Raw genomic sequence first — 14,556 nt, 5'->3', positions numbered from 1 at the left:
TTTGCTTTAAATTGGTTGTTAGGTGCAGTTTACAGAATTCTGATATCGTCTTACACAGCCGGGTTAGAGAGTTGAAAACTTGGTACTTGAGTTTTTGAATTTTCAACAATTACTGTAAAAAAAAAATCGCAACCTAAACAAAAAATCCGATTCCTACAGTTACTAGATTTTAATTTGTTTCAAATGCAACAAGCCTCATTAAAATTGGTGCCGTGGTTACCGAGAAAAACCATTTCTCTGTTCCCATGCATTTAGATAGGAGCCCCCGAAGCGCTGTCCACTTGGCTGTGTATTTGGTCATCTACGGCAAACATTGTAACACCGCCTGTGAATACTGTGACAAAGCTTCGTCACACAGAAGAGCTGTGACAAATTATGTGATGTATGAGCAGGTGCGAACAAATGTCATTGGAACACAGGAGCTGTGGCTGAACTGTTTTCCAGCGCCACCTAGCAGCCTCTGCCTTTCGGTGCTGGCATGTGTGCGTGTGTGACACAATTTGTATTTTCTCCCCAAGGCCACTAGAGGGCCCTGGAGCGCAGTTCGGTCACAGATCCTGTCTTCCAATGACTTTTGTCTGCACCTGTACCCCTCAATAAGCAATTTGTTACATGTTTCATGAACCTACCACATATGAAGCATGCTCTTCCACTTCTTGCATAGTCATACAGCAGGATGATTTGTATACATTGCTACATGTATGCTGTTGCATGTTTATGATTTATTGCATGTGTAACTCATTTGTGCTCCGAACCTCTGCAATGTCTGATAATGAGACGGCAGTATTTGCCAATAAACAAAATATCTAAATGACGGTGCCCTCACCGTGATAGTGAGTGACTGCTGGTGCGGATTCTCGATGAGTTGCCGTGTCAGTGTGCCGGGTGCTGAGCGGCTTGTGAGCACCACGCTGTTCCGCGGGCTGCTGCACCACTGGATGAAGAGCTCCCGTGAGAAGCCGCACTCCATGTCTGACATGCTGGCTAGCACGACCTGCAAGATTTTTGTTTTGTCTACATAAAATAAACCTGTTTGGTCTTGAAACTGCACATAATTGTGAAAGTACTAATGAACATCTTTTCATTTCGTACAAAGCAGAGATGTCAAAACCGCCATCAAGATTCTGTCCGTGTGTTAGATACACAGTGGAACCTTGATAGTTATGAACACTGATATAATGAAATAATTATAAAATGTTACTTACCAATATCTGCCTACAATGAATATATCCTTATAATGAATACCAGACATAAGAGTTGTTTTCATGTCGGGTGCGACTTTATTATAACAGGGTTTGACTTATTTGTACAAACAGAATAGTGTGAAGCTTGGCAACATTTTACGTGATGGCTTAACTTAATGTCTTTATTTATCACAATACACGGAGGTGAAGAGGAGAGAGTTAATGCACAACAACACAAGGGACACACAGCCAGTGTCGTCAGAGGGGGGAAGACAACGCAGCTAGCCTGACTGAGCAGGCTTGACTGCTGGTTAGGTAAAGCTAGGTTATATTTTATTTGCCACAAGAATGTAGAGAGCTTGTACTAAATTGTGATGAGGTAAATCATCGTTATAGTGGTGGCAACACAAGAATGACATGAAACAAAAAGAACAGAACCATTCAGGTCATGTTCTGAAACGGCAAAGCCTGAAGATAATCTCTGTGCTTTGCCCAGACTGTCAGATATGTAGCTAGTCAAACTTTAACCAATTGCAATTCCTGCCACTCATATCTTCACATAAAGAATGAGACCTAGATTCTCCTCGAACTCTATTGATATGACAGAACTAGCAACACCGCTTGGACAAACGGCTTGTGTCAGCTTTGTGTGTTCCAGGTATGTCAGCTGTAATTTACTTACGCATTTACAAATAGACTAGAAAAGCATGTAATTCAAAAGCTCAAAATGCTAGCTGAAAGGAGCATACTACGATAGACATATCAACTAATGATGAGTCACTTGGTGGCAATACTTTGCTCCTCTGGAGAAAATGTGATGCCAGAGATAGCTTGCACTAGGAAAGGTCAGTCAACATTAAAATATAGAATAAGGATGTGTGTCTATGACAGAGGGCTACTATTGCAGGCACTAAGTTGCAGGCACTAAGGAAGCTAAGTTTTCTTTCCTACAATTTTCAGCCTAGCAATGCATTGTGTGCTATTTTCCTAACCATGCTAGGAGTATAATCTAAGAATTTTCTCTTTTCTCTAATGCCCCAAGTTCAGCCGCCAACAATTGTTGGTGACACTAGAAAAAAAGAGGTCCCTATGAAGTAGACTTCACCCCAAAGCTACAGTGCACAGTGGAAAAACAGAGTGGTACAGTGATGTTGCCCCAGAATGATGACATTGGTGCAGGCCTAACTACAGTGGAATCTTGTTGATGCGATTCTGCATAATACGCTTCTTTTTCTTTTCCCGATAATAAGTCGGATAATACGATTTTCAGATGATACACTTTATATTCCAGTTCCCGTGAAGATCGTACCAATGAGATTCCACTGTACCGATTTCATTACTGTGCACTGCTCTCATGTCTGCACTTCTTTCATGTGCAGTATGCTTAACGAATGAACATGAGCACACATTACCCAGTAGCCCCGTTCCTCTCTACTTACTACACTGTTTTTACGTCTGCACTCGAAAAACTAGTACTTACACGCTTTGGGGCGTATTTTTGTCCCAGAACAATTATCATGTACCTTGCGTGCCGTTTTTTTTTTCTTTATTGCTGTGTGCCCGGTACTTCCAGGTGATGAACAGCATGTGCATTATCAGTGTGGCTTAGCATTCTTGGCAAGAAAGTAGTGAGCGCAGAGTTTGCAAGAAAGAAAATGCAAGCAAGACAGATGACAATAATAGTTGTGGAACAATGATATGCACCCTTTGTAGTAGAGATGGGTTGCTCAGGAGCGAGCCGGTTCTTTTGAGCCACTAATTTTAAAGAGCGAGTGAGCCGTGGTTCAGTAAGTGAGCGGCGGTTCTTTCAGAGAGAGGAAGCCGGTTTTCTTTCGTTCAATGAGCCGTGCCGAACCGTTCGGTCAGAGCCGGGTCTTCTGCTGGGTTTCGAGGTTCTGACTTCTGACCGACGAATGGTGGCCTGCGTGGGCAGACTCGCTCGCAGTGTGTGGTGTGCGCAGCAGTCCCTTTGGTTTTTTTGTCTGTCCTATGGTGTGGCACCCGATGCCACCGAAGGGAGAAGCCTTAACTGGCAAAGGATGGTACCATTCGTTGCCTGCTGCTGTTCGAACTATGTCTCACGACTCTCACCGATTGCACATCGTGCGCTGGTGCAACAACACTTTGAAGATGGTCTTCCGTGTCTTTAAAGACAACAGGCGAACGTACAGTTTACGTCTTGGTCTTCATTTGTGCTACTTAGTGTAGTAATGAAAATGTCGCCCATGGCATCCACTTCTGTGCATTTTATGAGCGTGTATCATTAGCACGTCAATAAAACGAGGCCAATGAGCTGTTGTGTTGTAATACAACTTCATTTCTTTATTTTTTCTTTTTTTGTCCTGGCGCATGATGGCATGATCGCCGGTATCGCGCGCGCGCTCAAGAGAGAGAAAAAAAAAAAAAAACGACAGGTACGTGTGGCAGTTTTGTGGATCTTTCGTATGATTTTTGTATTGTACTTCAAGAAATGATTTTGACATTCATTTTGCATGGTGTTACAGCTCACTAATATTATAGTGAGCGTGCCTATGTGAATAAATGAATAAAGTTTAAGGATAATGTACAATAATTTTGTGTTCTTATTTTGACCAAGGTTGATTTTAAAGTGCCACAAAAACAGAAAATCTCCTGCAATGACGATAAAGTTACATAATTTTTTTTTTCTGAAAAAAGTACATCGCATTCTGCCTGTTACAGTATCATAAGCATTTTATCCCCAATATCAGAAAAGAAAGTTTCATTACAACTAAAAGTTCATGCTTTTAAAATATGTAAAAATATTGTCTAAACATAGCAAAAATACCCATAACACGGTTATTCAATTATGCATAATAGTTTTTTATGCAGAGCTAAATAACTATAGAATATGCATAACAAAGGTTACACATTTAAGTGAACCGGTGAGCCGTTCCGAGTCGCTCACTGAAGTGAGCCGTTTTGCCCATCTCTACTTTGTAGTGTGACAGAGGACAGGTTAGCCAAAAGGTGACACAGACAAGGTTATGTGCAAACACAGGAAAATGAATTCAATTTCTTTTTACAGCAAAGCTATTTAGGAAAATTTAGCAATTGTTTTCATGCGGCAGTGAAGCCAAGGGTGCAGTGGCGTGCTTAGTATGAAATATCAATAAAAAACCAGCCAGCAATGCAACCTGCGTCTGGGTCTCAAATATTTGCTTTGAAACGCAATTATCAAGAGTGACAAAATAAAAGCTACCTTGCATGAGCATCACTTGAATAGACACAATTTTACTGAGTGTTTATCTTAGCTAGTATAATTAACAATTTTCGTTTCTCACGTCACATTTAACCGGCTCCACTTCGGAGGTCAGCCAGGAGGGGCCTAAATCCAAACATTTTGCAGGTATTGCATCTGGGCCTTTTGACTGATATTAATTTTGCTTCAGAATTTGTGTTCCCATGCCAGCATCATCTAATCGGCGTTGGCTTCAGCATCCATAGGCCTGCTGGGGATCCCGCCTGCTGCTAATCTATTTTAGTTAGCTACAGCTAAAGCTATAATTGTTGTTCACAAGGAAAAAGGGAGTTTCAAATGCTGTTATTAGGGATTTTCAAGTTTTATTCTGTGTCAGTCTGTGGGGTTTTACTTTGTCACAAATTTTCTTCTTTCTTTTGAATTCCATACACAAGCCACGTTCTTTAACGGAAAACAACACAGCTGTGAGTATGTGCATCACCTTGTCTGTGCCACCTTGGTTCTAACCTGTTCTTTGGTGCGTTGCAAAGCAGCGAGTCGAGCCATGACATTACACCAACTAGCCCTTCTCGCAGCATTACATACAATTGAGCCCTACTATAATGACGTCACACCTGACACAAAAATACCTTTGTTATATCCAATAGTCGTCATAAGCATGCATTTGTTACATGCTGATATTAAGCGAGAAACATTAGATTTACTTTGTTATACCTGATAATTCTCTAATTCCATGTTCGTTATACTGAGGTTTCACTGAACAGAAAGAGGTTGTAAGGTGTCTACAACAATATGGCAACTGCCCTGCCCAGACAAAGAAAAGACAACAGCAGGTAAATGCCTGCTATCCAGAAGTCCACTGACCTTTGGCTCGGGGACCCTGGCGAGTTCTGCCATGCCGTGGCAAAGTTGGAGGTGTCGGAACTGGAAGGGATTGTTGCGCGCACCCTCGAAGGAGCGCATCACCTTGTCGCTCATCCACTCCACCTGAGGGCAGCAGCGAACCAGGTGAGCGCAAAGCAGTGCTGCGATCTTTTATTTCGAGAATAGACCATTTCCCTCAACTGTAAATGTGCTTCTCTAGGTTGCGCATTTGCCCAACTAACGGCGATGCTGGTCAAGGTTCAAACGAAGATGAACTTGTAGCTGCAACATGCTGGGGCTTGTCTCTTGTGGATAGCTTCAGCACGAGACGCCTACATTTTCCATGTCATAAGACAAGCAAACTGTGCTTGTGTGTGCTGAGTGCCAAATTTACAAATGGCTATGCTGTTATTAGCTTGGCAAACTGCCTTAGGGGAAAGCTAGCTTTACAATTAAGAAACGGTTCCCTCTTGCTAAAACAATACTCAAAATCCGCAATAATCAGTTAAAAATCCTCTATGAAGGATTTAAACGAGAAAGATGATAAAAAAAATAGTAAACAAGAATTTTAAGGCTTGAAGGAGTAAACTATTACAATACCTAGTGATGTCCCAAATACAAGATAACACATATCTGCGGCACTTGTTTACTTCGATGGCAATGTGCTTATTGAATACCGTATTTTCGCGCGTATAACTCGCCCCTGCATACAACCTGCACTTTCAGCCCACTGAAAAAAAAAAAAAAAAAAATCCTCGCGTATTGCCCCCGTCTCTCCAGTTCAGGGTAGGTGCTGGTCTTGGGGCCACGAAACGACCTACGGTAGCAGTGCGCAGCGGGTAGGCTCTATTTATTCTTTCTCCACTGCCGTACACAGGACCCATTACCATCGTACTGTCTTCCCGCTTTGCGGTTTCCAATTTACTCGGCGACGATTTTCAGCTTTTGCTGCGTGGCAAACGACTGCTGCCGAATGGTGCTCATGACGACTGAATAGATAGGTCTCATCTGCATACGTCCACCAAGCGAGCAGTCCAACGAAAATGGCGGCAAGAAAAAATGAGGGCGAACATCGTGCAAGCACTTCTGCGACTTCCCGCACGGCATCGCCACCTACCATTCTTGTATAACTGCAGAATACAACAACTAATATAGAGCAAAAGGTAGAAATTAGTCTTGGCGTTCATGCTCTTCACTCTTGAATGACGCTTTTTTCTTGCGTCACTGTTACTGCAATAGGGGCTTCATGGCACAACACACATTGCCGTGAAGCTGCACTAAAAGAAAAACCTCGTGTATAATCTGCACCTCTACTTTACCACAAAAATTTTCGCATTTCTGGTGCAGGTTATATGCGCGAAAATACGGCACCTTTGGAAAAATGCCCCTAACCTTACATTGCCCACTCCACTGAGAAAGTTAAAGCAAATCGTTTCATGTAAATGTTTATGTGCATTATTAAGGAGAAGCGTGGCAAATTGATTTTTCCATTCTTTGCTAAGGCAGGACAATCTATAAAATAACCTTTAAAAATACCCTAGAGCTCACTAAATATTTTTGTGAATCTGCAAAGAAATAGGTTGGCAATACCGTGATGTGAAATGTGCTATATGCTAAAAGCACATTTTTGGTGCTAAACAAACCACAAAGTTGTTCGAACTAACAGAAACTCCGTGAAAACACCAACATTGATATGTGTCACAGCCCTCGTGTGGTATAAGAAGCCTCTTCAACACATCAAGGTTATGACAGCTGTCTTGCATTTCAGGTATTCCCCAGCATAGCCACGTCGTGCTACAATATATCTGTAAAACAGCAAGGCTGGTTGCTTGTATACCTTGATGCAACAATACACAATCAAGGGCGACAAACAAAATAAGGGTAGCAGGTTAAAAATGAAAAAAAAAAAAAAAAATGCACAATACAGAAGACAAGCACAAGATACTCAATTCTGTGTGGTGAACCAACTGGCTTAAGGAAATGCTTTGTTACCATCTGGCATCACCAGAACTGAGGTGGTACTTTTAGCCATTGCCGTTCATTCAGTGTTGCTGTGTGCAGGTATCGTCATTCATATGAAAACAATATCTGAACCCAATTGGCGAGTTGGTAGGTTAACATTGTATAAAAGAAACAATGTGACAGGAGTGCAGGACAAAAAGAATCGGACAACACAGGCACTGTACAGTGCCTGTGTATTGTATGACTCTTTCGTTTTCTGTTCCTTTCGCGCTGCTGGTCATCTACGATGAAAAAAAATCAAAGATCAAATTTACTCTGTCTGAAACACAGGGTTGGTAAGGTGGCACAAGTTACAAAATGTTTCCTTAATCAGTACCTTCATGAACTGGCCACTACAATTACACACTTTGTCGGGAAGCAGTACTGATCTACGTAGGTCATTTCTTGAATATCACACGAAAGAACCCCCCACTCACCTGTGACTTGGCAAACTCAACCACATTGTAGCTGACATTGTTCAAGAGGGCCAGAGAGTAGGCCATCAGGCCAGAATCCTGGTTGCGCCAGAGTTGTTCCTGTGAGGGGCGCACACAAGTCGATTTGTTAGATTCCTGAACTGGAATTTGAGAACTAAGTAAAATAAACTTCAAGACCTAACATGACATACAACGATTTTAGGACCTGGTAATAAGTGAAAATGAAGCTAATGTATTCCGCCGGTACAAGGTGCAGAGATTATATTAGTGATTATGAATTTTTAGGGGGCGGTGCTTTCACACTTGCATAACGTTATCTGCCATTGTGATTGTAAGCGGTGCTGGCTAACACTCCCAGGGCCAAATCTAGTAGGCACCGACAAATACCGAATAAAGCGGGAATTGAGCTACGGCAACAACCGTACCTTAATTGGTAGAACATCTCACCCATATTATGGAAGATGCGAGTTCAGCCTCTACCGGCAACAATTGCCTTTCCGTCCCCTTTCATTGCTATTTTCATTATTATTTGCACATTTCACTTAAAAAGAACAGTTAATGACCCTGATGCTTTCCTTGGCATCATTGCCTGTTAGCTTCACGTAGTTGTAACTAACAAAAAGTCAGTCTCCTCTGCTGCCCTTATTCTTTGCGCTCATAATGACTACAGCAACATCTCACTGAAGGAATGAGCACCCACTGGTGAACTATGCTGCATATCTGCATACTTGCGAAATTTATTCAGTAGAATCCACTTAAATGAAACTCAAAGGAGCAGAAGAAAGTGTTCCATTTATCCAAGTTTCGTTTAAGCGAATGGCACAAAAATCAAAAACAATTATTTTGTGAAAAGCATCAAGGGTTTTAGGTTTACTACGGTGAACAAACCAACGTTATGGTGCTTTGCTTCGAATATCATCACTCACATGTAAACTATTAATGCCCTTTTAGATGCAACCTCTGCTGCCTTCTCTGTCAAAGTCGCTGAACTGATAGAAAAATTGTCACTGCACGGTTATTTGAACTGCAGGAACAGCACCTTTTTCATTTGTTTGTGGTGAGATGTATGCATTCACATGCAGTCCTTCAAAAAGCTGCTGTTTCGGGCAGCGTTTTGAAGGAGCTAATTCAGCTCATCCAAGCTCTTGTCCTAAGCAAAATCACCTGCGCACTACCGTATCTCTCACTTTCTAGGAAGGAAGCGGATACTGTAAATTGCTTGATCCGCAAGATACACAAAGTCGCTCTTGGTGTTCCGATTAGAGCATCCACACAAAGGGTGATGGGCACAGCCACAATTAATACCCTTGAAGAATTAACCGAAGCACATCTATCATCGCAATATAACAGACTCTCCACCACTGAAGCTGGGCGTGAGATCCTGAGACAACTTCACTACGCTCCACTACTCAACGAGAACAAGCGACATCAACTTTCTCCGAACATACACGGCCAATACCACATCCAACCCCTACCCAGAAAAGTGCACCCCGAATTTCATGTCGAACGCTGGAAACTTCGAGCCAAGGCGCTACAACGCAGCTATGGACAGGTGGAAGGAGTCTACTATGTGGACGCCGCAGCCTATAACACTAAACATCGTTATGCTCTAGCGGTCGTAGACAAGCAGGGCAACACTGTTCGTTCAGCATCAGTCAAGACCACCTCAGCGGGCGACGCAGAAGAGGCCACCATTGTACTCGCATCGGGGCTACCTGATTGTGATCTCATCATCAGTGACTCGAAGACTGCTATCCGGAACTTCAGTAGCGGCTACATTACCAACCTCATGCACTCTCTACTTGTCGCTCACCCGCCGAAAAACTACATCGCTCTCATCTGGACTCCAGCACATCAAGGCAACGAAATGGCTCATGCCGCTACTCGAGGATTCACGGACCGAGTGGACGGAAATGTGGGCCTTACTCTAGAACCCAATGACTTCCAACAACACACCAATAAAGACACACTCATCACATTCCATGAAATTCGCACACATTACAAACACCAACGCCTAACGTATCCACCTTTCTCTGTGTCGAGCACGCGCCAGAGAGAAATATTGAGGTGGGCTGAGGAGGTAGCGGAGGCCTACCACGACTGGTAGGCAGACGTCTGGCAGCACAAGGTGCTAAGACTGGAGCACACAGACCCCCCCAGTCCCTCCCCTTTTTTAAAGATGGAAATAAAAGTTTATTCATTCATTCATTATCCCTGACAACGAGGACCCCTTCAGAATCTGCAATTTCGCCACACTCTCGATATTGACTGGCAAATTTCGCCGTACTCTCGATTTTGACTGGCACCATCAAGAGGCAGGGAACATGAAAACTAAGCAATGTGAAGGCTGCATGACAGCAGTTGTCGCCACACGACCGCAAATGTCTGATGGAATGAATTTTCTTGACCGTCTAGCATCTCCATTTTACATGGTTGTTTCAGTTCCAGTTTCGTTTAACTGGAGTCCACAAACAACAAAAAAAGCGCTCCGTTTAAGCGAACTTTGTTAACATTCTGCCTATGGGCAGCCAACCAAAGTTGGTACCCTCAGTGATTTTCGTTTATCCAGAGTCCACTTCTTTTGTGGGATACATACATACTTTATTATTGATTTACCATTATACGCACGACAAAAGCAGCAGTGAACTTGGGCAAGCAGGCATTGAACAGCAATAGATTGTTTTTAGATCACAGTGACCTTGCTGTTGCCGATACGGTCTGCTCCAGTAATTTCCCTTTTTAACAAAACACAGTGCAAAAATGTAGACGAGCAAAGAAAATACAAACACGGGCGCTGACTCGCAACTCGTTAAAGATGGAACCACACCAACTTGCCCAGCTCTCAGTTCTGATGATTCAGGAACTTGTCTAAATAAACTAGTTTGAAGCAAGTACCCCTCTGGCATATGGTGTCCTGCTCTACCACAAGAGGACGGCACAGGTACCACCCCAATTTCTTTTCTGTTTATGCACTGTTTTGCAATCTCGTGCAGCATCTTTGAACACCTTTAAAACTTTTTTTTGCAAACAAAATTCATTTTGCATAAAACGTGATGCAACACTTGTGAAATCGTAGAATGAGCCAAAATTTGTAAAATTTACGAAAAATTTGGTAGAGTTGGCAGGTATGACTACACAACATGGAAGTAGTGCTGGCAGAAGGTGTGGCATGTCTTTAGCCATATCCACTTCTGCCGACTTTGTCAATCAGTGTAGAATAAAAATATAGCACATCGAAAAGTTGTTTACCAATGCAACCCTACAAAGCACAATTGTTATGCAAGGAAAAAACTATTTATATTGCATAGTTCATGGAACATTTTTTGCTGTCTACTCTAGTAAGAGCCTAACTAGAAATGTGAAAAAAAAAGAAGAAAAAAATAAGAAAGAAGCACCAGATAAAAAGTATTTGGAATAAACACATAAATCCTGTACAGGTTCAGCATCATCTTTCTATGGTACTCTTTACCAACAGGATCCCACAAATCAATTTTAAGCTTGATTAAAAATTAAATTAATTAAATTCTGGTGATTTATGTGCCAAACCCAAGATCTGACTATGAGGCACGGCGTAGTTGAGGACTCAGGATTAATTTTGATGGGCTGGGGTACTTTAATATGCTCCTGAATTTAAGTGCATGAGCGTTTTTTGAATTTCACCCACACTGAAATGCAACCACTGCAGCTGGGATTGTACTCATGATCTCAAGATCAGCAGCATAACACCAGAGTTTTAAGCTCATAGCACACTCGTTTTAAGCTAAGTGCAAGACTGATTATTGCATCTCATTGGAACAACATGCTGTTAGATTGATACTTAGAAGTTCAGAAGTACTGCGGATTGGGCAAGTTGGTGCATCGTATTCGTGACTTCCTTTAGCGCAACTCAGTTTGAGTATGAAGGGAAAAAGGGACAGGTGACAGGGTGAGCGCTAACTTCCAACTGGTTTTATTTCATGACCCTATTGCACATTATATAGCCCGCTCAAAGCACTCGTGACATAGCACACACACAAAAAAATTACACACACAAAAAAATTAAATATGAGCATGCGATTGCAGTTCATTGAACCAGTGTTGATAAACTTAGAAATTCACGTTCCTTGCTTGATAAAGCTAAAGAGGGTGTGCTTACGCACAGCTTTTCACATTTCAAAATGGCATCAGCCTCAATAATCTCACGCGTCACTTGATTGTGGCTACGTCCTAAAATGATGCATCTATCAAGTAGTGGTTTGCAGCCGCAAGATTTGCAATGTATGGCAAGGAAACCGCTTGATGAAATTTTGTTGTTAGCATTGTAATTATGCTCGCGCAAGCGATCGTTAATACACCTACCGGTCTGCCCAATGTAGACACTGTTACACGACAAGGGAAACTTATACACTACTGCGCGAGTGCAATCAACATACTTGTTAACATGTCTTTTTCCACATACTGGTAGCGCGTCTTTCTTAGGGTTAGTAAGTCTGCAAAGCCTATCCAGTTTATCAGGAGCAGAGAAAACAACTCGGATGTTAGCTCTTTGTGCAACCTTTTTTAAATTGTGAGAAACATTGTGAATGTATGGTAACACACTTGTTTTGCAACCAGCGGTCACTGCAAAGTTCTCCTGTGGTATGCGCTTCCGAGAATCTCTGAGCAAGCATTCTGCCACGGACACTTGTACTGGCATCGGGTAGCCTGCATTTGACAAGCGCTTGCTTTGCCCTTCGAAACTAGCGAACACAGCGTGGTGGCACGATTTTTTCAGGGCATTGTTAAAACAAAGTTTGGCTATTCCTCTTTTCCTCTCCCTACCATACAATTCAGCGCATTCCAAACTGATAAAAAGAGGAATAGCCAAACTTTGTTTTAACAATGCCCTGAAAAAATCGTGCCACCACGCTGTGTTCGCTAGTTTCGAAGGGCAAAGCAAGCGCTTGTCAAATGCAGGCTACCCGATGCCAGTACAAGTGTCCGTGGCAGAATGCTTGCTCAGAGATTCTCGGAAGCGCATACCACAGGAGAACTTTGCAGTGACCGCTGGTTGCAAAACAAGTGTGTTACCATACATTCACAATGTTTCTCACAATTTAAAAAAGGTTGCACAAAGAGCTAACATCCGAGTTGTTTTCTCTGCTCCTGATAAACTGGATAGGCTTTGCAGACTTACTAACCCTAAGAAAGACGCGCTACCAGTATGTGGAAAAAGACATGTTAACAAGTATGTTGATTGCACTCGCGCAGTAGTGTATAAGTTTCCCTTGTCGTGTAACAGTGTCTACATTGGGCAGACCGGTAGGTGTATTAACGATCGCTTGCGCGAGCATAATTACAATGCTAACAACAAAATTTCATCAAGCGGTTTCCTTGCCATACATTGCAAATCTTGCGGCTGCAAACCACTACTTGATAGATGCATCATTTTAGGACGTAGCCACAATCAAGTGACGCGTGAGATTATTGAGGCTGATGCCATTTTGAAATGTGAAAAGCTGTGCGTAAGCACACCCTCTTTAGCTTTATCAAGCAAGGAACGTGAATTTCTAAGTTTATCAACACTGGTTCAATGAACTGCAATCGCATGCTCATATTTAATTTTTTTGTGTGTGTAATTTTTTTGTGTGTGTGCTATGTCACGAGTGCTTTGAGCGGGCTATATAATGTGCAATAGGGTCATGAAATAAAACCAGTTGGAAGTTAGCGCTCACCCTGTCACCTGTCCCTTTTTCCCTTCATACTCAAACTGAGTTGCGCTAAAGGAAGTCACGAACTTAGAAGTTAGATTTCATTATGTCCCAAAGACTTATAAGTGTTAAACAACAAAAAGAATAAGCACAATATACTAGAGTGAAATTGCGTAACTGCGCCAATGTTAGCTTCAAGCTTGAATGAGCATCACCCGGCTTGTCGTACCAGCATGTGGGCCAGTTCGAGGACACGGCCGGCGGTGTCGACGGCCACTAGAACGTTGCCACCGTTCCGCAGAGTTTGGAGAATGTTGGCTGCAAGGAACATTTCAGAAATAATCAAGTGTATAATGCTTCAGCACTGCAGGGCATTTTGCCAGATAGACAAGCCAATAAACCAACATCATCACATACAGTTGAGCCTCGTTACAATGAAGTTGCATCTGAGACAAGGATGTCTTCATATCCGATATTAATTGGAAGCATACATGCTGAAATATTTTAGGCTAAATAAATTTTGACTTTATATTTGCTTCATTCTATCTGATACTTCAATACATTCAGTGATTCCTTATACTGTATTTATTCGAATGCAAGCCGATATTAAAAACAAATGTGCAAAAGTATGAGGTCAGCTTATATTCGAGGATGCGATTTGGACACAACTACCAGATACTTAACGCCACCTCGTAGCCACAGACTTGCAGTGGGCAAATTGGGGACTGGTGTGTGCAATAATGTTTTTGTTTTTTTGTTTTCTCAAAGCGTGTCATTCTGAGTGGTTGTGTCTGCAAGCGTTGCACTGTGACTTTGTTCTTGTGAAGAGCCCATGCTTGAGATGAATGGAAGCAAAAGGGCATTTAGCAAGCAAACGTCAGAGCTCCAAATCAAGCACAAGTTCGGCATAGAGCCGTAGACAAAAAGAATCTGCGCCGATGGCAGATGCAATCGAATGAGCTCTTAAACTGTGCTGCAACGCAGATGGCATTCACCGGACCACAAAAAGGTCGACACTACAAAGTGGAAAAAAACATTAACTTCATCAGCACACAGAGAAGCGCACATGCTTGTAACGACGAAAATAATACAGGCGAAGGCAAGGGAGGTTGCAAAGGTTCGAGGTGTTGCACGAACCCAGTTCACGGCCACCAGAGGCTGGGTCATCCCATTTATGAAGC

At 42.4% G+C, this 14,556-nt stretch overlaps 1 protein-coding gene across 1 annotated transcript in view; it reads right to left on the bottom strand.

The window, feature by feature from the left end:
* LOC119464319 (cleavage and polyadenylation specificity factor subunit 2-like) overlaps positions 1 to 14,556 on the bottom strand; it is a 53,786-nt gene that overhangs the window by 27,028 nt on the left and 12,202 nt on the right. Inside the window, exons 4-7 of the mRNA XM_037725230.2 lie at positions 13,605 to 13,693; positions 7,707 to 7,805; positions 5,269 to 5,391; positions 827 to 994 (exon numbers count right to left, since the gene is read on the bottom strand). Of these exons, the coding sequence (XP_037581158.1) occupies positions 827 to 994; positions 5,269 to 5,391; positions 7,707 to 7,805; positions 13,605 to 13,693 (479 nt within the window). The remainder of the gene's footprint in view (positions 1 to 826; positions 995 to 5,268; positions 5,392 to 7,706; positions 7,806 to 13,604; positions 13,694 to 14,556) is intronic.

The sequence above is a fragment of the Dermacentor silvarum genome, chromosome 9, assembly GCF_013339745.2.
Source record: "Dermacentor silvarum isolate Dsil-2018 chromosome 9, BIME_Dsil_1.4, whole genome shotgun sequence".
Lineage (NCBI taxonomy): Eukaryota > Metazoa > Arthropoda > Arachnida > Ixodida > Ixodidae > Dermacentor > Dermacentor silvarum.
The sequence above is the reverse complement of the archived record's forward strand: the minus strand, read 5'-3'. Positions and strand labels throughout refer to the sequence as shown.